At 43.1% G+C, this 27,123-nt stretch overlaps 10 protein-coding genes across 10 annotated transcripts; 3 read left to right on the plus strand and 7 right to left on the minus strand.

The window, feature by feature from the left end:
• Positions 1 to 58: 58 nt before the first annotated feature.
• Positions 59 to 1,782, minus strand: BCR41DRAFT_344095 (hypothetical protein). Its single transcript, XM_022022425.1, has 4 exons — positions 1,689 to 1,782; positions 1,441 to 1,590; positions 1,276 to 1,339; positions 59 to 1,150 (listed from the first exon to the last, which is right to left on the minus strand). The coding sequence occupies exons 1-4, from the start codon at positions 1,701 to 1,703 to the stop codon at positions 105 to 107; spliced, it is 1,275 nt and encodes a 424-aa protein (XP_021886476.1). The 5' UTR covers positions 1,704 to 1,782; the 3' UTR covers positions 59 to 104.
• A 1,896-nt stretch (positions 1,783 to 3,678) lies between these two features.
• On the plus strand, positions 3,679 to 5,830 carry BCR41DRAFT_391227 (hypothetical protein; the record flags this gene model as incomplete). The annotated part of the gene is made up of 2 exons (XM_022028334.1): positions 3,679 to 5,505; positions 5,636 to 5,830. 2 exons carry the CDS (start codon positions 3,679 to 3,681, stop codon positions 5,828 to 5,830), a joined length of 2,022 nt encoding a protein of 673 aa, XP_021886477.1.
• Positions 5,831 to 6,130: 300 nt separating this feature from the next.
• BCR41DRAFT_344098 (PQ loop repeat-domain-containing protein) lies at positions 6,131 to 7,169 on the plus strand. Its single transcript, XM_022022426.1, has 2 exons — positions 6,131 to 6,705; positions 6,835 to 7,169. Exons 1-2 carry the CDS (start codon positions 6,337 to 6,339, stop codon positions 7,138 to 7,140), a joined length of 675 nt encoding a protein of 224 aa, XP_021886478.1. The 5' UTR covers positions 6,131 to 6,336; the 3' UTR covers positions 7,141 to 7,169.
• Positions 7,170 to 7,197: 28 nt separating this feature from the next.
• On the minus strand, positions 7,198 to 9,491 carry BCR41DRAFT_382751 (hypothetical protein). The gene is made up of 4 exons (XM_022027381.1): positions 9,263 to 9,491; positions 9,047 to 9,102; positions 7,432 to 8,955; positions 7,198 to 7,316 (listed from the first exon to the last, which is right to left on the minus strand). Exons 1-4 carry the CDS (start codon positions 9,393 to 9,395, stop codon positions 7,263 to 7,265), a joined length of 1,767 nt encoding a protein of 588 aa, XP_021886479.1. The 5' UTR covers positions 9,396 to 9,491; the 3' UTR covers positions 7,198 to 7,262.
• A 1,474-nt stretch (positions 9,492 to 10,965) lies between these two features.
• Positions 10,966 to 12,860, plus strand: BCR41DRAFT_344101 (hypothetical protein). The gene is made up of 3 exons (XM_022022427.1): positions 10,966 to 11,375; positions 11,522 to 11,651; positions 12,032 to 12,860. The coding sequence occupies exons 1-3, from the start codon at positions 11,199 to 11,201 to the stop codon at positions 12,793 to 12,795; spliced, it is 1,071 nt and encodes a 356-aa protein (XP_021886480.1). The 5' UTR covers positions 10,966 to 11,198; the 3' UTR covers positions 12,796 to 12,860.
• Positions 12,861 to 12,879: 19 nt separating this feature from the next.
• BCR41DRAFT_344103 (hypothetical protein) lies at positions 12,880 to 14,629 on the minus strand. The gene has a single exon (XM_022022428.1). The coding sequence runs from the start codon at positions 14,509 to 14,511 to the stop codon at positions 13,048 to 13,050; it is 1,464 nt and encodes a 487-aa protein (XP_021886481.1). The 5' UTR covers positions 14,512 to 14,629; the 3' UTR covers positions 12,880 to 13,047.
• A 146-nt stretch (positions 14,630 to 14,775) lies between these two features.
• On the minus strand, positions 14,776 to 18,204 carry BCR41DRAFT_344104 (hypothetical protein). Its single transcript, XM_022022429.1, has 5 exons — positions 17,885 to 18,204; positions 17,720 to 17,752; positions 16,142 to 17,314; positions 15,553 to 16,035; positions 14,776 to 15,461 (listed from the first exon to the last, which is right to left on the minus strand). The coding sequence occupies exons 1-5, from the start codon at positions 18,020 to 18,022 to the stop codon at positions 14,997 to 14,999; spliced, it is 2,292 nt and encodes a 763-aa protein (XP_021886482.1). The 5' UTR covers positions 18,023 to 18,204; the 3' UTR covers positions 14,776 to 14,996.
• Positions 18,205 to 18,706: 502 nt separating this feature from the next.
• On the minus strand, positions 18,707 to 20,024 carry BCR41DRAFT_382755 (hypothetical protein). Its single transcript, XM_022027382.1, has 2 exons — positions 19,721 to 20,024; positions 18,707 to 19,600 (listed from the first exon to the last, which is right to left on the minus strand). Exons 1-2 carry the CDS (start codon positions 19,862 to 19,864, stop codon positions 18,872 to 18,874), a joined length of 873 nt encoding a protein of 290 aa, XP_021886483.1. The 5' UTR covers positions 19,865 to 20,024; the 3' UTR covers positions 18,707 to 18,871.
• Positions 20,025 to 20,494: 470 nt separating this feature from the next.
• BCR41DRAFT_344106 (fructose-bisphosphate aldolase, class II) lies at positions 20,495 to 22,228 on the minus strand. The gene is made up of 4 exons (XM_022022430.1): positions 22,017 to 22,228; positions 21,105 to 21,833; positions 20,845 to 20,897; positions 20,495 to 20,746 (listed from the first exon to the last, which is right to left on the minus strand). The coding sequence occupies exons 1-4, from the start codon at positions 22,153 to 22,155 to the stop codon at positions 20,591 to 20,593; spliced, it is 1,077 nt and encodes a 358-aa protein (XP_021886484.1). The 5' UTR covers positions 22,156 to 22,228; the 3' UTR covers positions 20,495 to 20,590.
• A 687-nt stretch (positions 22,229 to 22,915) lies between these two features.
• On the minus strand, positions 22,916 to 26,548 carry BCR41DRAFT_391234 (hypothetical protein; the record flags this gene model as incomplete). The annotated part of the gene is made up of 6 exons (XM_022028335.1): positions 22,916 to 24,206; positions 24,309 to 24,543; positions 24,667 to 24,815; positions 24,915 to 25,094; positions 25,267 to 25,379; positions 25,595 to 26,548. 6 exons carry the CDS (start codon positions 26,546 to 26,548, stop codon positions 22,916 to 22,918), a joined length of 2,922 nt encoding a protein of 973 aa, XP_021886485.1.
• Between the last annotated feature and the right edge of the window lie 575 nt (positions 26,549 to 27,123).

Raw genomic sequence — 27,123 nt, forward strand, 5'->3', positions numbered from 1 at the left:
TTAAAAAAAAAAAAAAAAAAAGTCAAAATGAAGAACTAAAGCATTAGACGCAAGAAAGTTAAAAAGTAACGGGGTACACATTTATTAAATCTACGATTTTAAATCTATTTGAAGACCTTTCCGTCCTGGATGGGCTTGCCATCGATAGAACCTTCCCAAGCGAATACTTGGTCGATCTTGTTCTTTTCTTCATCATCCACTTTAACTTTAATCCAAGTATAGGAGTCGTAGTCAGCAGCATCAGTTATCTCTTCAATCATCTCATCGGCGTTGCCACGCACAATAAAATAGCCTGTAATGATGTTGTTGTTGTCTTCGCCTGCGACAACCAGACTGCCAAAAGCGTACTTGCGTGCCCGCTCGAGACGATTCATCAGACCACCGGCAAGATTGTTGGACATGTATAGTTTGGTGAGTTCATCGTTATATTTGTAATCAACTTTCCAAATTGAATAATCCGAAGTTAAATCAATATTCTCCCACAGCCATTTCATTGCAACAGGAGTATCGTTGTTGGAATACTGGCGCTTCCACTCGTCCAATGGCATCTTGGCAGGAGGCAATAGATCCAACTTGGATTTTGGTTTAGGAGCCTCCTGGAAGGATTCTTCCACTTCATCTTCCTTAGACTCTTTGACCTTGGGTTTCTTCTCTTCTTGGACAGTTTTGAGCTTTTCCTCTTTTTGGTTCTTTTCTTTGGCTTCCTTCTTAGGTGGAGTGAACTTCAAGGGGGTCTCACAGAGCTTGAACTCACCAGCCACGGCCTTGAAATGCGGCTGGTTCACGATGGTAGTGAACCAACGAGTAACAGCTGGATATGCTCTACGGAAGATGGGGTCAAATAAGCGCTGAAAGCCGAGGTAGAGGGAAGTAGCGTTGGCGATATCAGCAAGGGTGACACGCTCGCCTACTAAGTATGTCTTCTTAGTCAGATGACGTTCGAGGATTTGAAGCTGGGTCTTAATGCTTTCGACCGCCTGGTTTTCTATGACTTTGTTATAAGGCACACGTTCAGGCATAATCAATGGCAGGATCCACTGACCAAGGGCATGGACGATTGAGCTATCGACAAACTGGATCCACTGCTGAATATGAGCCTCTTCAATTTTGGAACGGCCAATCAACGGTGAGTCATCTTTGTAATGGGCCACTATTTGGTAGTAATCAACACAGGGAAAGCAGGTAAGCCACTCATGTCTGTACATTGATGATGTCGTGGCGTCATTCGAATAGATCACGACATAATGATGAAATCGAGAAAATTTGTTCACATACAGTAGAAGGCAATAGCGCCGGACTCTAGAATAATGGTTCCATCAATGCCTTCAAACGCTGGGACCTGAGTAGTATGAAGAGGATGAGTAAACCATCATGCTGCTCTTTAAACGGCGTAGCTGTGGACGTGTCCGAAAATTAAATGATATAAGTGAATGAACTCACCTGGGACGTGCCAAATTTTGCAATCCATTCAGGCGTCCTATTAGTAGTACCCATGGCGAACTTTTCATCAACTTTGACTTCGAGACCATTATATCTGGCTACGATCAAGGCTTTATACGCACGAGGGTTCTGGGGGTAGGTGTAAATAGTCTTTTTTTTTAACATTTTTATAAACATGCAGAAGTTAGTTTTATTCAAAGCTTCGTCGTGATTATTATCTAACAGAGCAAACTGATGATAAGACATACTCCGACAAAGGTCATGTTGAGATTGTTAAACTGATTCGTAAGGAATGAGGTGTGTTCAAGTTTAAGGAAAAGAAGAAGCAAGGAAGGAACAAAGAGATAAGCTGGCAATCACGTTTTCTTTTTCTTTTTTTTTTGTCCCGCTTCCTACGCACGACCCCCTCTCTGTCCTACGAAAAGGGAAGACTAGGCTTCCATAACCACGTGAAGAACTGGGATCAGACGTTTTGTAGAAAAGAAAGTATGATCAACAAGTTTTGTTGAGAAAGGTAATGTGTTCCAGGAAGTCCAGATGATCGTACTGTCTATCAAGCTCATAGCTGCTCTCTTTTTTCTGATTTTCAGCAGATATACCCGGATTTGGCTTCAACCATCGTGCAGATTTCTTTTCTTGTCTATCAAGACATATCCCCAATCGTTAAGTTCAAACCTTTACGTATATACTGTATATAAACATATTATAGAGTTAGTCTTCACGAATCTCTTGTGATTTATACGGATCCAACGGGTTCCCATCCTGGGCTCTCTTTCTCATTCCCTGGAGGATTGAGTTCAAGGACTATAAAGACAGCAACGATGTCTCCACATTATAAAAGTCGTGCCTGAATCTGTTTCAACTTTAATGCCATCTAAAAAATATATAATCATTTACAAAGGTATAGAGTCATCTTAGAGCTGTGACAGCAGTTTGTCTCCTAATTTGGACACAATCGCATCTCCATCCACTCCTTTCTTTGTGTCTGATCCAAATCTTTAATGACCCTTGTGGTCCACAGCCACCGGACTAAAAGAAGACATGATAGCTACCTGGCACGATAACGATTGGGGAAAGAGGAGGAAAGGAGGGGGGGAGCTTCATTCTTTTTTTCCTCATTTGTGTTCTCTTGCGATTTTGAGCGTATTAATACAGGTCTATTACACTTGGACAAACATGTTCGTGTACATGCAAGAAAATACACATGAACAACAGAAAGAGAAAAACAAATGCAGGGGTCTGATGTCTGTTGCTGCCGTGTTGCGAGAAATAAATGAATCAATGCAAGTCTTCGGCAACAAGAGACAACTCCGACATGGAATTATATACACTTCAGTCTAATGAAAAAAAAAAAAAAAAAAAAAAATGGATAGGGTGTGCAAAGTGGTTTCTAAAATGTACATGTACATGTACATTTTTATTTTATAATCTATTTATTATTTATATTATTCTGATTGCCTTTGCGGAGATGCAACGTTCTGGTGCTACAGACATACAGACAACGTGGGTTGCCTTTCATCAAAATAAAACTAAAAAACTATATTAATACGAACTCCACTTATTCTTTTTCTTCTTTTTTTATCATCTCATACGCTTCCATCACACTGCTTCTTGCTGTCCTCTTCCATCCTCCAATCATTCTTTCCCTCTCACTTCCACCTCCAAACCCCCATCCACACTTTTCACCATCTCAAGGTCAACTGCCTCTCTCTCTTCTTCTTTCTTTGTCTCTCTTCTTCTTTCTCTCTTTTTTTTTGCTTATCCCCCTTCATTTCACTTCTCTCCTTTTCTCCTTACTCCCTTTCTCTTGCTCTCTTCCTCACTTCTACACGACACATTCACACTGCACATCCTGCACTTCCGCATACACTAAACAATATATTCACCCATCCTCTTACTTGTCTCTCCTTGCTTCCTGTTGATCTTGCTGTTACTAATTCTCTCCTGCACACGACAAAACCCCTTGATAAAACGGCCTTTCTTCTATTCTTATTGTCATATTACAGTATCTCAATTGCCACACAACTCTCTCTTTATCTCTTTCTTTCCTTCCTTCACACTTTCTCTTTTCTCTTTCTTCCTCGTTTATCTCTCCATCCCCTCTTTCTATTATCTCCTCAACACATCCAGCCCCTCCCCATTCCGGCCTTAAACAGGCGCAAACTCAAAAATAAAATAGGCAAACGATTTCTGCTCTCGACACTTTCCTTCCCTTCTCCAAGAAAAAACTTTATTGAAATGTCCACCTCACATCTCCTCCACCGTGGTCGCAGCGTTTTCTCGAAACTAAACCAAAAATATCGACTCCCGGCTTCTGCTGCTCTTACAACTGCCACTGCCTCTTCCTCCATTTGCACCTTCTCCTCTGTACCTTGCTCACACTCTGATGATGCCCTCGGTAAGACTCAATCTGACAGTCATTCCTCTGTCCGTCAACAAGCCTCGCAAGACCCTCAGGATCAACTCAAGGCCCGTCGCCTCTTCGATCTTGCTCAGCAACTTCTTTTCGGCCGTCATGGTCAGATCAAAGACGAAGTCGCAGCGGCTGAATACTATCGTCTCGCTGCACAAATGGGTCATCTAGAAGCCCAGGGCGTTCTAGCCTTTTGTTATGAATTCGGTCTAGGTGTCCAAGCTGATTATGTGGAAGCAGAGCGCCTCTACATCTTGGCAGCTGAAAAAGGAAATGGCCTCTCACTCTCCCGTTTGGCCTTTTTGCGTAAATACGGTCGTCCTTCCGTTAAGATTGATCGCATCGAATCAGAATACTGGCAACAAAAGATCAATCAGCAAGGCCCATCTGCACTCGCTTGGCTCATGGAGGCCGCAGCCGTCGACAATCATGATTGCTGTCAGTTCGCCCTCGGAGTCTGCTATCACGACGGTGTTGGTGTGGAAAAGAACGCTAACGAGGCATTTCTCTGGTATAAAAAGTCGGCGGAGCAGGGCAATGCTCGTGGTCAGGGTATTCTTGGCTATTGCTATGGTGAGGGTTTCGGTGTAGAACGAGATCGTCGTAAAGCCATGTATTGGTATCGCATCGCAGCAGAGCAGGGCGAGTCTGTAGCACTTTACAACATTGGATACTGCTATGAGGATGGCTTGGGCGTGGATCGCGACCCTTACGAGGCAGTTAAATGGTACCGTCTTTCAGCTGAACTTGGCAATGCGTTTGCTCAAAATTCACTTGGATACTGTTATGAAGATGGTGTTGGGATTGAGCAAAATCTTGAGTTGGCTGCCATGTGGTATACGAAATCAGCAGAGCAGGGATATCCTTGGGCAGAGTGTAATCTTGGATACTGCAACCAGAATGGTATCGGAGTTCCCAAGGATGATGCCAAGGGAGCGTACTGGTATCGCAAGGCAGCCTTGCAAGGGCATGCTCGAGCTCAACACAATCTCGGTTTTTGTTATCAGAATGGAATCGGAGTACCCAAGGATCCTGTAGAGGCTGTCAAGTGGTACATGAAGTCGGCAGAGCATGGCAACATCTTCGCGTTCCATTCGCTCGGATATTGCTATCAAAATGGCATTGGAGTTCAACAAAACTTAGACGAGGCCGTGTACTGGTACTATCTTTCTGCTGAAGAAAATCATGCACCGGCCCAACTTTCACTTGGATATTGTTTTCGTAACGGTGTCGGTGTCCCCAAGGAGCCCAAGGAGGCAGTCAAGTGGTTCTATCGCTCTGCCATCCAAGGAAATGCCCTCGCTCAGAACTCACTCGGATTTTGTTATGAGGAAGGTCTTGGTGTGGAAAAGGACCGTAAGAAAGCAGTATTTTGGTATGAAAAATCGGCGGCCCAAAACAACCCTTGGGCTCAATGCAATCTTGGATTTTGTTATGCGAATGAAATTGGTGTGGCTCAGGATTATGAAATGGCTGTCAAATACTATTCCCTCGCTGCAGCTCAGAATCATGCTCGTGCTCAGGATAAGCTTGGTGTATGCTTACAACTTGGACAGGGCATTGCTCAAGATGTAAAACTTGCTGTCCGTTATTTCAGGTTGGCTGCTGAACAAGGTCATCTTGCAGGCCAGTACCACCTCGCTAATGCATTGGTAATATTCAAAACTCCCTTCTCTTTCTTTTTCTTTTCCTCTCAGTTGCTGTGTTGGTTGACACTGGCAATGTACCTGATCAATTCAAAGCTAATCCTGATATCTTTTTTTGATTTTTTATATGTGATAGGAAAAGGGTTTGGGCTGTGAAGTTAATCTTGAAGAGGCCTCCATTTGGTTTGAACGCGCAGCGGCAAACGGATGCAGAACCTCGCATGAAAGACTTCAGCGTCTTCTCGCACGTTCGTGCCTTGAGAACGGATTAGGTATCACGGAGAGCGGCCTCTTCCTTGGTGCTGTTGGTCATTGCGCTCCCGCAGCATAATCTAATTGGGATTGAGACAGCAACAACATTTAAACACAACTCCTATTCTACCTCTCTTTCCTGTTTCTAATTTGATCTTTTTCGTTCTTTCCATTGCATGCTTATTTTCTTTTACGTTATTTTTTTACTATCCATCGTTTCCCAATATTCATGCTGCATCATACCACTTATAGACTTATGCTCCATGCTTTTTCATTATTTACTTGTTGAAATAGAAAATATGTAATAAAACCTTTGACCAATATCAACGCTCTTCATCTTTTTTCAACCCAGAAAGCCGGGGGAGATTATCCGAAGGAAATAATAATGATTGATAAATATTCTGTTTTTTCTTCTTTTTCTTATTTCTCCTCTCCACAACTGTATCATACTCATCATCCATCGCTCAAGGTTACATTTTCAAGGACGAAAAGCTCTCTATAAAATAGCAACAATATCAGGCAATATTGATAAAGAAAGAAAATAGATAAGGATTTCAAAGTCGAAGCGGATAAAAGAAAAAAAAAATGCCAACGGCCAAAGTCGTTCTTGAGAATGTGTTTGGCATGCTTGGGATTATATTCTGGAGTTTCCAGTTGCTCCCCCAAGTCATTGACAATTATAAGGCAAAGACGACTGAGGGACTATCTGCAAGCATGTTCTTGTTCTGGACATTGGCGTCCTTAGGATTTGGATCATACAGCATCATCGAAGACTTGTCTATCCCTATTATTGTCCAGCCACATGTCTTTGGTTTCTTTTCGACTACTTGCTTCCTGCAATGCATCTATTATAATCAAAAGAAGCGATGGTCACTGCTAAAAACATTAGTAATCAGTTTTCTGCTGGCCGTGGGGTTTGCAGGGATAGAAGCTGCAGCTTTCTTTGGCACACGTGTAAGTTGATCACTTTATTTATTTATTTATTTTTTGCTTAGATGGCAATGAAGATGAGCATGATGTATTTTCAAATGTTGTCGTTCTCCCACTCACATTCACACACATTCTTTTAATAACACAACAAAGGCTGGCTTGGTTCATGATGTCAAAGGGACATTGGATGCTGCGGGCATCTTGCCAGTTGTCTTATTAGGCGTTGGATTTATTCCACAATACATCGATATTCTGCGCCTTCGATCCGTCGTTAGTGTCAGCATGGTCTTTATCGGTGCTGATGCTTCTGGCTCAGTGTTTTCGTTAATTAGTCTAGCCCTTCGAGACACATTTGATCTATTGGCTGCTCTCAACTACGTGATCGTTTTTGTTTGTGACATGGTTATTGTTGCCTTCTACCTTTACTTTAACAAGTACAAACCATCACCGGATATTTGAGCATGCAGCATGTTATACCAAAGTTTAAGCCATAGAAGTAACCATTAAATAATTTATGCATTGTTATTTCTTTTACACGGGTATATGTTCTCTGTCTATTGCTTGGTTTGTGAGGAGTACAACTATGGGGATGAACCTGATAATGGGCCTGAGAAAAAGGACAGGAAAGATAGCGCCTTTTTTTTTTTTTTTTAAAAAAAAAAAAAAAAAAAAAAAAAAAAGGAAAGGAAAGACAATTAAAATCAGCGAGAGACATTTTTTCAATACAAGATCACACCATCAGTACATTACCTCCGCAAAAGTAGCTACAAATCCTGGCTCATGATCACTTTCCGATTCCCCGATATCCGAAAGCGACTCGGCTGGGTCTCTAAATTCATTCCGGTTTCGCTGGTCATCATCGTCACGCTCGCTTCCTGATCCTAATAGATCCATATCCACGTCCGTATAAAGTGATCTTTTGCCTATGCCTCTCGATTTCTTGGCGCTTGTTCCGTCATGGGCCCGTTGCTTTGTCTCTGCTGAGGTTTGTGTAGATGAATTGGTTCCAGAGGGTATTAAAGCACGCCTTGCTTCCGATGTCGATGTTGATGTAGATACCGTTGTGGTCCGCACATCAGTAGGGTTGGCATGTTGATTAGAATGACTATGACGATGATGAGAATGACTCCTAGGATGCGCGGACTTTGAGTGTAATGCTCCATTATGATGATCTCGACTAGAGCGCCGACCGCCACTCTCCCTTTTGGACGAGTGGCGATCCCGGCGCTTGGATGAAGAGAGCGGCTGTTGGTCCTGATGATAACGGCGCTCCAGCTCGCCAAAGATATTACCTCGTACTCCTGGTAGGTGGAAATGATGGTGTAAATGTTGTTCCGTTGGATGTGTGGTCACATAAGGAGGAGGAGACCCTGAATGTGCCTCTGCGTGCTCTTTTACATGTTGAGGGTTTGCATCATTAGTTGTTTTTGCAGTCAAAACTGTTTCTGCAGGATCTTCAAAGTAACCGCAATTACAGCACTCATATGCATGCCCATGTTCATAATCTTCCACTTGTGAACGTAAGGTGATGACTTCGTTTCTGGCATCCTGTAGAAGATCTCGGTATTCAGCAAGCTCATTCCTGAGAGTCGAGTTGGTAGTGGCAAGTTCCTTGATCAAAGAAACAAGTTGATTCTGTGCAATGAGCGGGGGTTCAGAAATTGCAGTAGGATAAGGTGGCGATGATGAAGGTGATGTCTGATATATGTTGATTGGGGCAACTGATCCTGCTGATCCTTGAAGACTCTTTTCTTGTTGGATAGCTTGACCCAGACTCCCTTGTGGCGGTGAGCACAAGCGCTCTGTTGTCTCTTTGAGCCATGCAAGAGCCTCTCGGCTCTCCCGAACAAGATCCAACTCCTGTGTCTGTCGCCGTAAAAGGTCATACCGCTTTCCGAGAGCCTCATATTTGGTCTGCATGATGAGGAGCTTTTGTTGTGCTGTTCGCTCGGAGCGTTGAACTTCATGGAGTTCATCCTGCAACCCCTCAATCTTGAGTCGACTAGCATCTTCTCGTTCCTGAAGTGCTTCTCGCTTGATCCTCTCAATCCGAAGCAATTCAGAGTCCTTCTGACCATCGCCAATCTCTTGTGTAAGATTAAATAACGCCTGCTCAGTGTGCTCCAGCTGGCTAGTCATCAATAGCAATCGTTTCGCTGTCCTTGCCTGGTCACTCACTGCCACAAAGCGTGCTTCTTCCAACTCATGATTTATTTTAGCAAGGTCTCGACTTGTCTTATTGACTTTTTCAATCTCTAGCATGGCAATGCGTAACTATAATCTCGCAAAAACAAAAAACAAAAAAGTTAATATTAGAAAAAACAAAATCAAATGTTTTTCTGGTAATAGGAAAACTTTCTGTTACCTCGCGCTGCAACTCGATGATCAACGAGCGATGGTCTTGAGTTGAGCCCTCGGACTCTATACATAATGGGTTCAACCGAACAGTTTGCTTCATTAGTTCGGATATTGATGACTGATGAACAACCCAATGGCTGTCACTATAGACAACCTCGGGTACAGCATAGTGGCTATGAAGGTGAGTATTAGATATCGATGACGACGGCTGTGTATTTCCTACCATCATGTCGGCTTTGGTCTGAATACTGTGGAGTGAGTTCTAGGTGAGCCTGCCGGTTGGATACAATCCAGTGTGGACATTTTTGACCTTGTAGGCAATAGCAGCCTTCGGTATATGTTAGCTCGGAGGTCATAAACTTTTAAAAGTGACTTTTGTTAGAGATCAGATGCGTAAGATCTATGAATGTGAATGAGAAAGGAAAGACAAAAAAAAAAAGATGGGGGAGGATCAGATGAAAGGAAGAAATAGATTCTTTTTCTTTTTTTATTTTTTTGTTGTTTTTGCTTTTGCTCTTCTTGGCAATCTGCGAGCATCGGAACTAGAGTGGGGTTTTTGAGACTGTGTATCACTTCTCTCAATCCTATGTCATGGTATGGCATGACCTCGATGACTACGAGACCACGCGACCCTATTACGACCCACTGCGACCAATTTCTTACCCCTTGGCTCCATGTGTAATGAGGGCGATGGATGACATCGCTTGCTCAGGAGGTAAAACGAATAGATTCTTGATGAACTCTTAATTAGCAGGGGCTTCTGGGCAGAGCTCTTGACACCATCTTAATTGATGGAATGATGGAGCGTTAAATTAGTTCTATGAGTACGTAGCGAGAGGATCCCTGAGTGGATGTTTTTTGGATCCAAGCAATATCGATAAGAATCTCACGCCACGCTAAAAAGGTCGAAACAAGGAGAAACGCAACGAGGCCTTCAAAACTGTTGGATTCGTCTTGACTAATTTTCATAGTTATCAGCAATTGGAGGATCGAGGAAGAAGATCTCATGACTTTAATTGACAATGATACGGGTATAAATGTACATGTTTATACAAAATATACTTGGTCTACTACACGCAGACCGACTTCTTTTTGAAAAAAAAAAAAAAAAAAAAAAAAAAAAAAAAAAAAAAAGTCCACGTGGAATGATTCTATCATATCCTGGACACCGTGCGCTTTTTTGTTCCTGCATTTCTTTTATTTTTATTGGAAGGAAAGGGTAGATGGACGTGAATAGCATTCTGTGTAGACATGTGTTGACTGGAGAAAATGGGTCACACGTTGCTGCTCCTTTGCTGATGTACATGTTACTTGAGCCAACTTTTCTTATTTGTATTTTACACTCCATGAGGATTAAAGGGTAAATTTGCTGGTTCCACTCATGCATAAAAAGCTACATTCTCAAATTCGTACTTGTGTAAAAATACACAGAGAAAGAGTAAGGAGTAGTTTGGAGAAAGCAAGAGGAGACGCTTAGCTGGGGTCGATGAGAAGATGAGCGATGAATGAATGCTGATCTGCTCCGAGTAACGGAAGAAGGTATACCATTGGACTACAATGATATCCTATGAGGTTATACAAGTGTAAAGAACAAGAAGGAGAAAAAGTTGGGACGAAGCTTTGGTGTGTTCAGGTCAAGACGAAAACACTTTTTTCAAAAAAAAGACTAGCGGATGCAACAAATCCATGCTTATCTGTGTAACGATGTGCTAGGGCCAAGCACAATGACAACCATGAAGGATAGTAAGATTATGCATGTAGTTCACATGAAGAATAAATACATGCCAGACACTGTTGGATCTTGCTCTTTTGCTTTTGCTGGCAAACAAGAAAGAGTATGGACGCCGAAAGATGATCCAAACAGTTTAGATGTTCTATAAAAAAATGTAAGCAAAAAATTCTTTTTCTTTTCTTCTTTCAGTTCCAATACTTTTCAACAGCCCCGCTTTCATACATTCAACTACATTCAACTACATTCAACTACATTCAACCCATTCTTTCTCTTCCTGCTTCTGATTCCTTCTTCTCCTCCATTAACACCCCATTGACACATCCCATTCATCTCATTACACATTCCTTTGAATCGTTCACTTCTCTCTCTTTTTCTCTTTCTTTCTTTCTCAGTTTTGCACATAAAGCATATACACATAATCACACACATGGCATCCCTACGAAAATTGGGTGTGCTTGTTGCCATTCCGATTAAAGGCAGGAGGCTACTTAACCGCTCTGGTGGCAAACAGTCACCTTATGTCCAACTAAAACTCGGTGCAAATGAAAAGAAACGCACCAAGGCATCACTCATTGCCTCGGTGGAACCAGAATGGGACCAAGAGGCATGTTTGTCTTTTTTTTTTTTTTTTTTTTTTTTCAGCTTTCTGTTGTCACACACGGCTTCCCAACTTCTCCTAGACCGTTAAACCTTTAAATGCCATCCTTCATGCGTTTATTGTACACCTTTGCATTCATGTGCATACTCTAGATTCGGTTAGATGTCTTTCAAGGTGTCCTTGACATACATGTCTCGGTCTTTGATGAAGGCAAGAAGCACGAACTCATCGGCGAGGGCACTTTGTTACTCCACGAGGTTATCGATAAAGGAGAGCTTGATGGTAAGGTTTTCTATTCTTCCCCTTCGTTTCAATGCATGCAAGTAGTCATATGGCCGGTTGACAGCCATATTATTTGTCCTATTCATTTATTATTCGACCATGCCAAGGCCTGTTTGAGGATGAACCAACATTATTGTTTTCAACAACGCCCCTTTTATTGCAGCCTTGATTGAAGTTTTCACCTCCGACATGCGCAATTTCCATCACATCGAACATTATTTTTTAATTTGTCTCTGGAATGCATCTGGGATGACACACATTCCTATCTTTGTCGCACGTTGTCTAAGGGCTTTTGTATCCCATCTATTCAAAGATAAAAATTCGTCCTGACGTCGTTGTTGCGCTACCATGTTGAATGTTTGTCTGTGCTGCTTAAATAGTGTGGTTTCCGATCAAATACAAAAATGCACCTGCGGGTGAAATCTATTTCGAGTTGACCTTCTACGCGTTAGCGCCTCCACCAAATGTTGGACCAGGCAGATCACCTGCACCTCAAATGCATTTACAGCATCCGCCTCTGCGGTATGCACAACCAGGGTATATGCCTGCCGGTCGTCCGTTGCCGCATACCACTATGGTTGGTCATCCGGTTGGTCCACCCGCTCCATTCCCTGGTAATACCTATCAGCACCCTACGGGATACCCAAATTCTAACATTCCTAGTCAACCTCGGCCACAGCCTCCACAGCCTCAGCCTCAGCCTCAGCCTCAGCCTCGACCCTACCCAATACCACAGCAACATCCTTTTATTCCAACCCATTCACCCGCCACGCCCCCAACCCAGCTTGGCATGAATTCTACCTTTCGACCCAAAACCCAGTACAATTCTAGGCCACAGCAAGCGCCTGTGCCTGCTCAAATTCGTCCTTTTCCTAACATCCCCAATGGAAATGGACCTTACAACAACATGCCACCAGCTCAGTATCCGATATCGCCTCTTTCACCGCAGCATCCACCTGGAGGAGTGCATATGCCTCTTCCACGCCCCACAGGCCCTACTACACCCGTAAATAATAACCATGGGCGCAGCGCCGGACCAAACCCAGCATATGGGCGGAGACCTCCGCCTATGACTCAAGTCAGTAGTGGCTCTCCAGTCACGCCACTTGTACAATACAATTACACCCTGGGTAGCTTTCCTTGAAGAGCTCCAAGTGAAGCTAACCCCTGCAATAACACTCTCTCTTGTATAATAAACAATATAGCTACGATCTTAAAAATCGATTATTGGATATTCAATTATTCAATTATTTAATTGATGCAACCATCAGTCGCGTTAAAAAAAATTTATGTAACATATTGACTAGAGTGATCTCCTGTATGAATGTGTGTGTGCATGTGGATAATGATTTACAAGGTTTAGATCTGCTCTCTTCTTGAGAATGAGAACATATCTTTAGAACGAAAACGGCTTGCTCATCAAGAATGCCTCATCACCATAGCACCCAAGATCAAAGTCATGGTCCGGCACAACCCGGAATCCGCCAGTGTGCTCCCAGAAGGGCTTTGAGCCACACACGCTCACTAGAGCAATCTCTTTAAGGTTAGGAGCACCCTTGCGATGGGATCGCCCGCGACGTCCTTTATGACGGTGATGGCGGCGTGAATGAGGATCTGTCTGTTCATTATGTCCCTGTTCCCTACTCCGGTGATGGGGCTGCTGTTGCTCCTCGGTCTCCATGAAGTCCTGTCTTTGATTTTGCTTTTCGTCCACAGTATCGAGATCTTTATCGTCCTGATCCTGGTCTTGATCACGACTAGGGGTCAAGGATTCTTCAAGAGCCTTCCACAACCTACGTGCCAAACCATGGCCTCGCCAATCTGGATGGATGGCGCAGTCGTGGATATAATACTTTTCCATCCATGGATCATGTTCGAAAGACTCCTCATCACTATCTGTATCGGTGATCTCCTGGATGTTATCTGTATCGTGATCTTCATCTAATCGAATCTTTTTGGGTCTGGATAACATTTCCTCCTCAGAAGCAGGAGCAGCACTCTTCGAGGTTGTTGTTTCTGCCTGATTAGGTTTATCAGTCCAGCCACCGACACGGTGTAGTGTAACAGACTCACGGCTGAAGGGGTGTGAAAGTAAATAGCCAACAGGTTGTTCCCATTGAAACAGGACTGTCGTCATATTGAGGTCATCATCGTCATGGGTATGGGCATGGGCATGACCATGGGCTTCCAAATTGTTGCTGCCTTTTGAGGTCTTGGTATTACCATCCTCGCTGCCTTTGCGGTTTGCATCAGCAGTAGTTGTAGCAGCTCGTGGATGGAGAAGGCCAGATGAGGAAGAGAACAAGGAGCTGTCCCTCATTTCCTCATCCTCATTATCTTCCTTTTCCACGATATCAGGGGTGCGGGCTCGAATAATACGCATTCCTTCCTCTAAAGTTGTGTCAGAATCAGTCGTAGTCGAAGTCGTTGTAGTTGTGATATTTGATCCATCGGGTGCTGTCTCCGTAATTTCTACCACCGTAATACCATGGATCTCTTCATCTTCCTGTTGTGCCCCTTCATCCAGGCCCTCTTGAGCCCCTTGAGCATCACCTTTCGCTGCTTCCTGTCCTTGCTCTTGTTCGTCCACCTCCTTCTCGACCTGATGACTGTCCCATGTGGAAGTATCGTCGTTTGTGACAACAGACGAAGTCACCATTGCAACAAAGTTACCTGCCGGATAGATATTGAGTTTAGACCGAAAGACCTCAGGGCTTTCATGAAACTTAGTCATACCCGGATAGGCACGTATTTGGATGTCATAGAGAGCATCCAGATGCTCTGGTCGAGCACGGACAATGGAAAAGGTGTTGATGGTCCTTGTATTGACATCCAAAGGAGGAGACCACGCACGAGACATTATCAATGAAGATGAAAGTGGAAAAAAGTGAGGGATTTGCTATATTTGTTCTTGATATTTGATAAATGGTTATGCCGAAATGTCGGGTGTGGTTCGACTAAAAGAACGCAAAGCAAAGATGTGTGTGTGAGAAAAAAAAAAAAAAAAAAAAAAAAAGAGGCCAAGACAGATGTGAAACAAAAGATCCTAATCACGTGGTATAGTGCTAATACATTCCCAAAGTACACCTTTTTTTGAAAAAAAAAAAAAAAAAAAAAAAAATCGATTTTATTGATATTATTCGTAACATTAATGATAAAAAAAGTGGTGAAGTGAAAATAGCAATGAAAAATGAGATCATTAGCATAGAATCAGCATCGATTAACGTTACTGAAAGACACGCTGTGGTTGTAATTGTCATCATGATCGACATGTTAACGTATCAAACGTTGTACGAAAGGCACTTTGAAAAAATTAGTTTAGTATGGGATGACGATAAAGATGCACTAAAGAGTCTCGCGACATGCTTTCAGACACTCCATAAGTCCCTTAATTTGGCTGGTTAAGATCTGGCATTCTTTTGGGCTTTCTGACAACTCAAGAGCCAGACGATAAGTCTCGAGCTTCACAAGAATCGTCGCGATTGTCTTTTGCGTTGCCGCCACCAGAGCCTGCACCTCAGGCGAGAGAGGAGGAGGGGGAGCAGTTGGCGCACTGGTTTCACCTTGCTGTCCATTATGGGATGATCCCTGAGCATGGGTGTGACGATGACGATGATACTTTGGCTCCTGACGTTCGCTTTCAGATGCGTTGTCGGAGGGATTGGAGTAAGTTGACATCGGTCGAGCACCTGCAGGGGTGGAAGGTGGTGCTGGAGATCCTGGGACAGGAGGAAGAGACCTATTTGAAAATTCGCTTCCTCTACGGATGATTTGCTGTTTTCTAGTCTCTTCATCCTCGGTAGGAGGCTTCTACATTAAAGTATGCAAAAATCAACTAAAGTCAGCTCTTTCGAAATCTACCCACACATCTCATCGCGTTATATCTTTCACTCTTTTCTACCTCTACATCCTCGTTCAAATGCTTTCCAAGCATCTGCTGTGTGGGTGCTGCAAAACTGGGCAAGCCAGCAGGCGGGAGGTTGATTGGGTTAGAGATGCGACCGAGAAGCTCACGTTGGGTGCGACCCTGGAATGGAGCTGGGATGGGTGACGATACAGCCTTATTTGGAGGTGAAGCGATGCCGGTAACGCTTTGGTGCTGAGGAGGGGCAACTGGTGATGGCACTTGAGGCGGTGAAGGAAAAGCAGCGAGGGCTGCGGGCTGTGATGCAGCATTGCTGGGTGGTGCTGGTTTGGGTAGAGTAGATGTTGAATTTGCGGTAGCAGCACCAGATGCAGTTGTAGTCGCAGCAGGAGTAGCAGTACTATTTGTACTAGAGGACACAATGGTATATTTCCCTTGCTCCAAATCCTGCTCTCGTTGGAAAAAAGTCTCACAAATAACACAGTACTCCTTCTTCTCACGACTTCTCAATAACAGTACCTGTTAATAAAAAGGAAGGACGATGCAAATCTTGTTAAGTGTTTACTTTTTTTTTTTTTTTTTTTTTTTCTCAAATTCTTAGAGGATGAATGTTTTCAAAACTTACACCATGACATGAAGGATTAGGACATGGATCCTGTAACATGGCCCAACCTTGTAACATCTTTTGTCCGATAAGCTGTGATGCACGCTCGCTCTGTTCCCGCCTGAGGTTACGTTCTTTGATCTCTTCTTCCGTAGGCTTATAGACCTCCTCTGCTGCATCCTCGAAATCATCATCACTCTCTGCACCCTTGTCATCTTCACCCCCATCCCCTGAGGTTGAAGACTGTTGATGCTCCTGCTTCTGATCCTGATTCTCACCCTGAGTTGGTCCCTCTGTAGAATTTTGGTGTAGCTCAGAAATCTCAGGTTTATATTCCTGAACAAACTCGGCTGCGACTTTTGATGATTCAACATCCGATGTATTTGTTATAGGGCCAATAGCCTCCGCTTTGACGATGCTCTCTTCCCCATCAGTTGATAGTTCATTTGCTGATTCCTGCCTCTCTGCGGTGGCAGCGGTAGAGTTCATCTCTGTCTCTGGGGTACTAGCAGATGAAGATGTTTGAGCAGGAGGGCTAGGGAAGGAAGGCGGAGTTGAGCTGGGGCCAGGAAGTGCTGGCAATGGTGTCGAGGGAGGCAGAATATTGCCTGAGAGAATTATGGACGATTGAGGAGAACGTCGCATGTCTCTTGGTACAGGCTGAGTGAAATGAGTACTAGCCGGGGGAGGAGACAAGGGAAGGGAAGGAGGTTGTCCTGGAGGCCGAGGAATGTTGGGTTTGGAGGATAATGAACCCAATGCTGATTTTATCACTCCAGAAGGAGGAGGTGTGGTAGGTGGCGCGGGTAGAGATGTGGATGAGCGAGGAGGAGGTGTAGAAGGGGGTGCAGGTCCAGATCCTCCAATGTTGCGGTTGCCAACAGGACGCAAGGGCCTGCGTGCCTCCGCCATGGGCTCCAACGCGGACACGCGATGATTCTGTGGAGAGGTTGAGCGTGGACCAGAGGGCGGCGCAGGCAAAGCCGTGGTTGGCGCAGGTGTGGACAAGGTGTGTACGGCTGGTAACGGTGATGGTGATGAGGGTGAGATAGATGATGCCGTCTGGGACAGGATCTGTCCATCTGATTGTGGACTTGCCTGGGTCTGGTTCGCTTCCACGGAATCAACAGGTGGGTTCAGCTGGCAGTTTACACAGATCTGGCTGGTAGCCTCCCGATTGCACATCAATGGTGTCTAAATAAGTTTACAGTTAAAGGATTGGTAATGGAGTTTTAGACAGCGGATCAATAGTTTAGGGATACGTCTTTTTGAATTCTACTCCTCTTTTCCTCTCGCAATTCACATTTATCATGTTTGGCTTGGCTCATTCGAGATCATTGAAAACATGGTTAAGAGAGTGCAAGGGATTTGTCCAGGTATATTGAACTAGACGCATGAGAGCCATATTTAAAAGTTCATGAAAGAGCAATGGCTAGATACTACTAGATTATGTTTATGCTTATGTTGTTTTGAGGCTGGTGTTATGCAAAGTGACGGCATCACATGGAACGATGGCACCCATTAGCCCCATTAGCCCCATTAGCCCGATTTAGCTTTCATTTCTCCACAGCTTGTTATAAACCCCATTCTTCAACTTACATTGCAGTCCGGGCAACCGTCATTGAGCATTGCCTACATGTTCATGTAAAGTTGTAAAATGTATATATATATATTTAGAACCTTGACATTGATCTTGTTGATCTTGTTGATCTTGTTATTATTGTTGTTGTTTGTGACTACATTAAAAAGTCGAAAGATCATTACCCATCCTTGGAGCATATATGTTCCCATTGCAGCTGAGACTTTGTCCATATCCATGATCTTTACAGCCTGTTTGTTGATTACGTTAGGAGAAGCATGTGTCGAGACATTAGTGTTATCAATATCTGTTTCAGTGGCCATAAGGTTGTCAGGCTATAGCGAAGAAAATAATAACAACTAAGATAAGATTGAGAGAATAGATGAAAAGTGAGCAAGGAAGGATGTGAGGGTGCGAGAGTGGAGGAAAGAATGGAATAGGATAGAATGAAATGTGATGAGAAGGGATCTGTGATGACAAGACAATGGATAAAAACAAAAAAAAAAAAATGTATATGTAGAAAACGTTGGAGACTGATTTTTGTGACACAGGAGGCCTTGACTCTAAAATAGCCTTTGCTTACACAACCTACTGCAGTTGGCTCTAGTTTTAGGAAACAAGCATAAGCTCTCATCTCCTCCTGTGGGTCATGCAGTGTATGAAGTCCAGTCGCATACCTGGACCTTGTCTCGACTTGGCCATAATTGCCGTCTTTTAACCAAGGAAAACAAGGCTCTCTCTGTTTTTCTTTATATGAATGAACCTTCTTTCTGTTTTTTGCTAGACTGCTACACAACTGGGACTAACTCACTGTTTGTGCCAGGCTGCTTTAATATTTGACAGATATCCACAATCTCGTTCTTGCTCCGCTCGTTGTTTTCCTTCCTCTTCATCTCTTTCCGTCTTTGGGCTCACGAATGCCTCTTTTTTTGACTGCTGACCCAAAGATAAAAGTCTTTTTTTTTTGTAAATGACTATCATCTAGATTTAATATATAATAAATAAATAGGGCTTTTATTACATTTTTACAAAAAAAATAATAGACAAAAATGACGCGACAAATCTTACAAAACAACCTGATGCAACTCTCATGAATGAAATATGTAAATGTTTATATACATTGTCTATATTTTGACCAAAAACAAAACTTCACAGCAAACGCAATTTATGGATTAACGGACAGAAACAAATCGTTGTTGTTTTTGTTGCTGCTGGTACCAGCCAGGCATAGCTGTAGACATGTTGTAATCTGGGACCATTCCAATGGAGGACATATTCATATGAGGTACGGCAGAATACATTCCCATTGAGGGATTTACCACCATCTCTCGTTGACCATTCAAATGAAGTGAAGGTTCGACGGGGTTAAACATCATATCATCAAACAGATAAGGCTGTTGCTGTTGCTGCATCTCATGCATATGATACATTTGTTGTTGTTGGAATGACCAATCTAACATGACAGCCTCTCGAGCCTCAGAGGAAAGAGAAGGATCCATCGCCGCCATAATAGACATATCAGACCCAGTATAAGACCCTGCAATGCCACTGGAGTGGGTTGAGTCCATAGAACTGACGGAGCTGACTGAACCTTGCCGGGGCTTTGTACTTGCTCCAATGTTGGCATTTACACTGGATGGAAGCTGAACAGCAGTTTTACTTGTAGGGTCCACAATGGCGACTGCCTTAGAAACCGTTGGGATATGCTGAGGTGCTGAAGAAGGAAGAGGAGATGGAGGAGGTCCGTTTGTAATAGCTGTACGAGATGAATGAGATGGGGACGACAGTAATAGCGGAGATGTGGGTAAAGATAAGGAAGGACCACGGGCATGGTTCTGTTGCCGCCACCCAATGCCGCTCTTTGAATTAGCCAAAGCAGATTCAAGTTTCATTTCAGCAACCTGCATGGGAAATAATAGTGAGAACATTAGTACCTTAGTACCTTAGTATAGAAGGCAAGCATTGAGTACCAAAGGCCCTTGGTTTAAATTGCACTCAACCCATAAAGGCGCGAGACATACCTCTTTCGCCGTCAGACTCGGACAAAAATCAAGATCGTCGTCAAAGCATTTGGCAGCTTCTTGGCTTTGAAGGAACTGCTGAAGATACATGGTTTGATGGAGTGAAGTTGGGTAAGCTGGATAGGTAGAGTGGTAGTCGTGCATGGTTGTTTAATTTTGAATGGCACAATTGTTCTTAATGAAAAGAGAGGAGAATAAGAGAGTGAGGAGAAGAGGGATAGAAAGTACAAAAGATTGAGAGTTTGAAGGAACGCTTATTTATTATTCGTGCTATCGTATGTATGTGAAGAGAGTAAGACCAGAGATCGATAAGATCAGAATGGAATATGCTTCTATGAAAGACCCTTTATATACGTTTTACAGAGATGTTTCGAGAACTGTCTACGTGTGTATGGGAACAACATGTGGACAAAGCATATCTTTATTTCTGGCAAATGGTCCTTTTCTTGGATGACAGTGCCCCACACTGTTTCATCATTCAATAAGCGTCATGGATTCCATTGCTTGACAAATCCCATTGGTTCGACTTTTGAATACACTAAATCACAAAAGCGGCCTATGACGCTGCTCACTATTTTTCTTTTTTTTTTTTACTCAGAAACAAATCAGCGACAGATGATGAGAAAACACCCTTGAGAACTAAAAAGCTGAGCGTACTCATCTTGGGATCCCGAGAATTAAACTATTAAGGTTTTGGCTAGCAGATCTTTTCAAGTCACCATTAGAGATGTCATCGCAATTATATCATCTGTGAAAAAGATAAAAATACAAATATTCAGGAAATTATAGATTTTATTCTTTATTGAGAAAGAAAGGTGAATGCTTCAGTATATTTGTTTTCCTCTCCTTTCAAGAGGTGATTAAGAGTATTTACAAGCGGTCAACGTTGCCAAGATCCTTGCAAGCAATCTTGACACGTTCGGCCATGGTCTTTTCACCCTCGCGGACCCAAACGCGAGGATCGTAGACTTTCTTGTTGGGCTTGTTGGGGCCCTCGGGGTTGCCAACCTGAGCCTGAAGGTAATCCTATATATTTTATGATAACGAATGAAGTTAGACGCATATTAGCATACATGTAAGATTAGAGAACAACAGGGTGCAAACGAGATCAGAGTTGCTTTTACCTTCTTCTTCTCGTAAAAGTCCTTGATGCCCTTCCAGTAAGCCCATTGGGTATCTATTCGAAGAAAAAAAAGGACGGCAAATTAGATTCCACACGTTCTGTCAAATTGGAATGAATCTGAATAGTAAAAATAATTGGGCACATCTTAACACCAAAACATTTGTATAATGAGCGAGGACACCAAACAGCCATGTTTTTCAGAGCCATGTCTCTCCCCCCATTGTATACATATATGGTTCGATCATCTCATATACCACATACCAGTGTCAACATTCATCTTAACGACACCGTTCTTGACAGCGGTCTTGATCTCCTCCTCAGTTGAACCGGAACCTCCGTGGAAGACGAACCAGACGGGCTTGTCGGTCTCGAGCTTGAGCTGCTCCTTCACATAGGCCTGATGTTTGCCGAGAAGCTCAGGGTGGAGCTTGACGTTACCAGGGGCATAGACTCCGTGGACGTTACCGAAGCCGGCGGCAATCGAGAACAAGGAAGTGATCTTGGAGAAGGCATTGTAGATATCGAGAATATCTTGGGGCTGGGTGTAGAGTGAAGCATTGTCAACGCCCGAGTTATCAACACCATCCTCCTCACCTCCAGTGATACCAATCTCCATCTCGAGGTGGCAATTGATCTTGGCCATGCGCTCAAGATACTTGACACAAATTTCGATGTTTTCCTCCTTGCTCTCTTCTGAGAGATCAAGCATATGGGACGAGAAAAGGGGCTCGCCGTGCTTGGCAAAGTATTCCTCATCAGCAGCCAACATACCATCGAACCAAGGGAGAAGCTTCTTAGCGCAGTGGTCCGAATGCAGGATAACGGGAATGCCATAGGCCTTAGCAACAGTGCGGACGTGATGGGCACCTGCAATAGCTCCCAAAATGGAAGCTTGCTCGTCCTTGTTGGAAATGCCCTTTCCAGCAAAGTAGGCAGCACCTCCATTAGAGAACTGGATGATAATAGGGGACTTTGCGTCACGAGCAGCCTCTATAAAGATGTAGCACAATATGTGTATAAAAAAGATAAAAAAAAACGCGTTCTCTTAGTGACAAGACGAGACAAACCCGGTTCCTGAGTTGCACATTTCACTTTGTCATTCAGTTGCGAATGAGCAATTAATTCACACGCCTTTTTTTTTTTTATTCTTATTAAAAAAAACGAATATATTACCAAGAGCAGCGTTGACCGTGGAGGAGGATGTGCAGTTGATGGCGGGGATGGCGAATCCGTGCTTGGAAGCATAGGCAAAAACCTTGTGGACATTGTCGCCGGTGATGACGCCGGCAGGGACGATATCGAGAAGACCCATGGTTATTTGACTGGTGGTGTTTGTAATAGAAGAAAGAAGTGTAGTTGATGTGTGTGGGAAAAAGAAAGAAAAGAAAGAGAAGGAAAAGAAAAGAAGAAAAAGAGGGACAGGCGGTGTGTGAAACGGCAGTACGACCCATAAATGCACAGTCCTCTGGAGCATCATGTTTGAATTAATTTCATGGCAACAGAAAGGAATGCAGATAAACGGATCGACCATCGGAAGACATTCTCTGTCCCCGGATCAAAGAATCCCAATTTCTATTTTCAGGCACTTCAAAGTTTATTGTCACCCCAATAATCCCAATTATATATGTGCATGTATACTTTGGCTCACGTCACTTGGAACCTCAGATGAACGAATAATGAGAGCACATGCGGGGAAACCAGGAAACAAATTGGGGTAAAAAACGCACACAATAAAAAATCATTGTAACACGATTCAACAAATTGACCATAACCTGACTGGTCCCAGGTCTCCTCGTCTACTTTATTTACGTATACATACTCGTTCATGGAGTCAAATTATTTAAACACATTTATATAATACTTATTACATATACAAAAAAGGGCACATAGCTGGAAGATAAACGTGGGTAAAACAGGATATACAAGTAAAAAAAAAAAAAAAAAAAAAAAAAAACGAAAAGACGAATATGGAGACAATAAAAAGAATGCATTCAATGGGCACCAAATAACGACTGTTGACATATGACGAATAGTGAGCGTGCGAAAATAAAGGGATAGTAGATAGAAACGAGTTAACCCTGTTTGCGTGTCGCACCGGCTACTGCAGAATCAACTCGGGAACCTGCTTCTTCAATTCCTGTAGCTACAGCCATTGACTTTGATTTAGTATGTTCTGTCACCTCCTGTTTGAAATTTTGGTGGTTGCTACGTGGTTCTCCTCTGTTTGAATTAGTTGACCACAAAACGTTTCTTTTACCGCTCTTCTTCTTCTTACTACTTTCACCACCATTCGTTTCCTGAGTGCTAGAACGCGTCAATTGATGGTCATCTGATTTCTTGACGATGTTGGCAATATCAGCAAGACACAACTCCACAGTTGCCCGAGGCCCTTTGCTTCCCTGAGTACCATCTCGATCATATCCGCTCGAACGGCCGTTCTTTTGTTCAGTATGCCCTTTTTTAGGTCCATCCCTAGATTGACTTCTGCCTGATGTCTTGGACTTGTTCAGACTAGTGATTGAGGGTACAGTCTTTGTTGGAGTTACTTTTTCGCCATTTTTTGCCGAAGTGTTGGGTGCTGTATTTTCATCGTGCGCTCTTATCTTTTCCTTTTGAATACGGTTTTGCCCATAGCTGTCGATATTGGCGGCATTCTCCATAACCTCCTTGTTTCGGCTGTTCTTATTGCGGACATAAGGAACGGTATCCGCTTCCTCAATTATAGGAGTGGTAACGACATTGTTGTATTCAACATTGGTGGATCTGGAAAAGTTGGCTGCATTCGTGGTTGCCAAGTGCGGGGCCGTATCTTTCAAACAGTACGCAGAATTAGATCGTTGTCGTTTTTCATGGCTACCCCGTTCATGCTGTCCATCTACAGGATGAAAAGGGCTTGCTGCATGCGGAAACTGTGATGAATCCATGTATCGGTTTTTGTGTATCGCTTCTGCCTCATGCTTACGATAACCATTAGGTTTATGATGCTGACCATCAAATCCGCCAACGTATCGCCTACCGGTCGCAGTATGGTTATTGACTAAAAACCCTCCATGACCCCCTGTTCGATGGTAAGCGTTACGGTTGTGGTAATAGCGTGGCGGGAAAACCCATTGTTCACAGACTTGGTCCAAGCTCCCGCCATTGTTGAGGATGTCGAGCGCTCTTCTAAACTCTTGCTTCAACCCTTTACTACTGGCCATGTCGCATGAATTCCCAAGATTTCGTGATGTGTCGAAAGGCTCCTCAACACATAGCAGCCTATAGTGCTTCCCTGGAAGGTGCCAGTCCTTTGATTCTTTGGTCAAGTAACATGCATGGCGCACGGAGACAACATGATGATCATAGTCAAACTCGATCGCAAATCTACCATTGTACCAATGGCAAAGTCTGTAAGCAAACATGGAAATTACATAAATTACATTCAAATATTGAGTATTGATTGTTTGTCAGACTATGGATCCATACCTTCGAAAAAATGCATAAAGAAGCCCCCCCAACGATTCTTTGTTGGCTTGACCAAAGCCTTCTAGTCGGTCAATATCGCTAAAAAACGAAGTATTGTTTCCATTGATAACCTGATTGTCTGGCGAGAGTTCATGGGGCATATCATGTAGGGAGGGTAAGATAGGTGGCGACCGCATCTGCAAAAAATTGATCACCATGCATATCCATGTATACGTCGATATTGTTCCACCATTGGCTTTTCAAAAAATGTCAAAGTCAATAAATAAATACAAACAAAGGATAAGTTAATATGACTGCCTATTACCAAAGAATGGATTGTCAGCTCAGTTGGATTGTCAACTCCAAAGACTTGGTATACCTGCATCATTGAGTACCCTTTTCCGTGCCCAGTGCTTGATGATCATAGCAAAAGGACGCACTCGACGGTCGATCGCCACATATGTCTTGACCATTCTTGAGTTCATGATACCCAGTTGAGTGTTAATGTTCATGTCGCAAGAGAGTTGTCTAACCAGGATTTCAATATAATGTAGGACTAGATCAGCAACGTATGCAAAAATATATATTCACAAGATTCAACAAGACATTACTCAGTTGGTTATATACAATTCAGGGTCCCAGAGTTTGACAATGGGCACTTTCGCTCCAAGCACACAGAAAACGTTTTCCATGGCATGTTTTCGAAACACATCCGCCAACATTTCGACACCCTGAAGTCCAAGCCATGAGGTAAGGATACAAATATCTACGTCACTTGAATTCGTCCCTAGATCATTGACAGTTGATCTATGGGGTTTGACAAAAATATGTAGAAGAAAAAGACATTTAATATCAAAATGCGAGTTCGTTCACAGATATATATAAAGCTCATTCTGCCAGATGGTATTCTTCAATTTACAACAATAACATATCACCGTATTCTCTTTTTTTTTTTTTTTTTTTTTTTTTTTTCGCATACCCAAAAGGCAAGACTTTGATGTCCTGTCCTGGCCATTCTGCATGAATAATGCGCTCAATCTTGCTGATTAATTGAGTCCTACGCTGATGACTTTCCTCTGTTGGTAATAAGGTCTATTTATGAGTTAGATTTATAAAATAGGAAAGTTTATGAGTAATTAGCCAGCGTGGACAACATTCAATACTTGTGCATTTTGGGAGCCATAAGTCCACTACGTGTGGATTTAACTACTCTCACTTTAAAAATCACTATATTTGATGGACAACATGAACAGAATCTCGAAACATGCGCGTTCTTTCACAATTTCCAGCATGAGACGAAATCATACCTCGAAAAGACTGTACATCTCCGTAGTAAGCCTTGCCTCACGCTCAGGAGACAATATGATAGGTACTTGCTGGTGTAGTCGCTGCTCAGAGGATAGGCTCAAGAACATTGGTTGTACGAGAGACCTCGGGTCGACTCGGACGGGTGTGACTCCTGGCAAAAGTGCTGCCCAGGCGGGGGTAGGTTGGCCAGGAAAATGTATCCTTGGTGCTACTACAGACACTAGGTGTGGATATGGATATGTTATTGACAATGGTGATGGTGACCTGATCGGACACATTCCTTTTGTTGGAGGTGGGGCTGATCCTGCTCGTGATCGCATAGGAGGGATTCGTTTCCTATCCTCTAGTTCGAATGGGACGAGAGGGGGCATAGCCACAATTGGCTTCGGACGTTCAAGATCAGTCATTTCTTTGATAGACTGTTGTCGTGTAGGTGAGAGTGGTGAGGTAGCCATCATGAGCCCTGGTACTACAGTGTGGTTGTTGCGACTGGATTTATTAAGATTATTGATGTCGATGTTGACGCGGCTTCGTGTTGCTGTTGGATGTGCGAGGGTAGCTAAAGGACCCCGAACCACGTTACTTGGAAGTGCATTCTTAGGATTCATGGAACTGTTATCATGATCGAATGTGTGAACGGAATCGATGGCATGTATTGTTGTTGCTGCATTATCGATGACACGAGTGCTCTCTACAACACTATTAGCTCGCCTAACATTATTTGCAGAGTTGCTGGAATCGACTAATAACGTGTCGGCAGTGTTTCCTAATAAAGGGTCTTCAAGACTTGTTAGTGACTCAGGAGAGTGTTGATGCTGCTGGCGATTTGGAGAGGGCTGTTGTGGTGACTGTAGATGATGTGAGTGCGAATGTTTGGCAGACGTGAGTAGCGTTGGTATTGGAAATTGCAATAGGGTCTCGCCGTGAAGTGACGGATGCTGGATAGGCGCCATATCGGACAAGCTGTAAGAGATGTAGATGTTGCGAAGGTGGAGATGGATATAAATTGAAAACAAACAACAGTTAAAAAGGACTAGCAGAGTTAAAGAAAGGTAATTTATGTGAAGTGCAAAAACAGAGAGACAGCACTGATATCCTTTCTTTCTATTCTTTCTTTCTATTTCTCTCTTTTTTCCTTCCTTTGTTATTGTGTAGTGACTTTCGAATGTGGAAAAAGAAGTAAATATGTGTTTAAATGAACTAATCTGTGATGGGAAAAAGTAAAATAAATAAAAAAATTAGATGGTGAGATTAAACATTACAAAGAATAATGCAGACAATTTGGACAAATGGAAACGAGAAATTGTAAACGAGAAAGAATGGCAATAGAGTGACTAACAATAGAGAGGGAAGCGGTTACAAGTGCATAAATGCGGAAAGCAAAGTTTGGGGAGCGAATAGAAATGAAAAGAACATCAATTGCATTTACAAATATGCAACACTGACATTATTGAGCTCTGCATGGCTGTTCTCTGCTTCCATGGTACTGCGGATGGCGTTGGCCAATGCTCCCATGCGTCACCAATAA

The sequence above is a fragment of the Lobosporangium transversale genome (assembly GCF_002105155.1).
Source record: "Lobosporangium transversale strain NRRL 3116 chromosome Unknown BCR41scaffold_1, whole genome shotgun sequence".
NCBI lineage: Eukaryota > Fungi > Mortierellomycota > Mortierellomycetes > Mortierellales > Mortierellaceae > Lobosporangium > Lobosporangium transversale.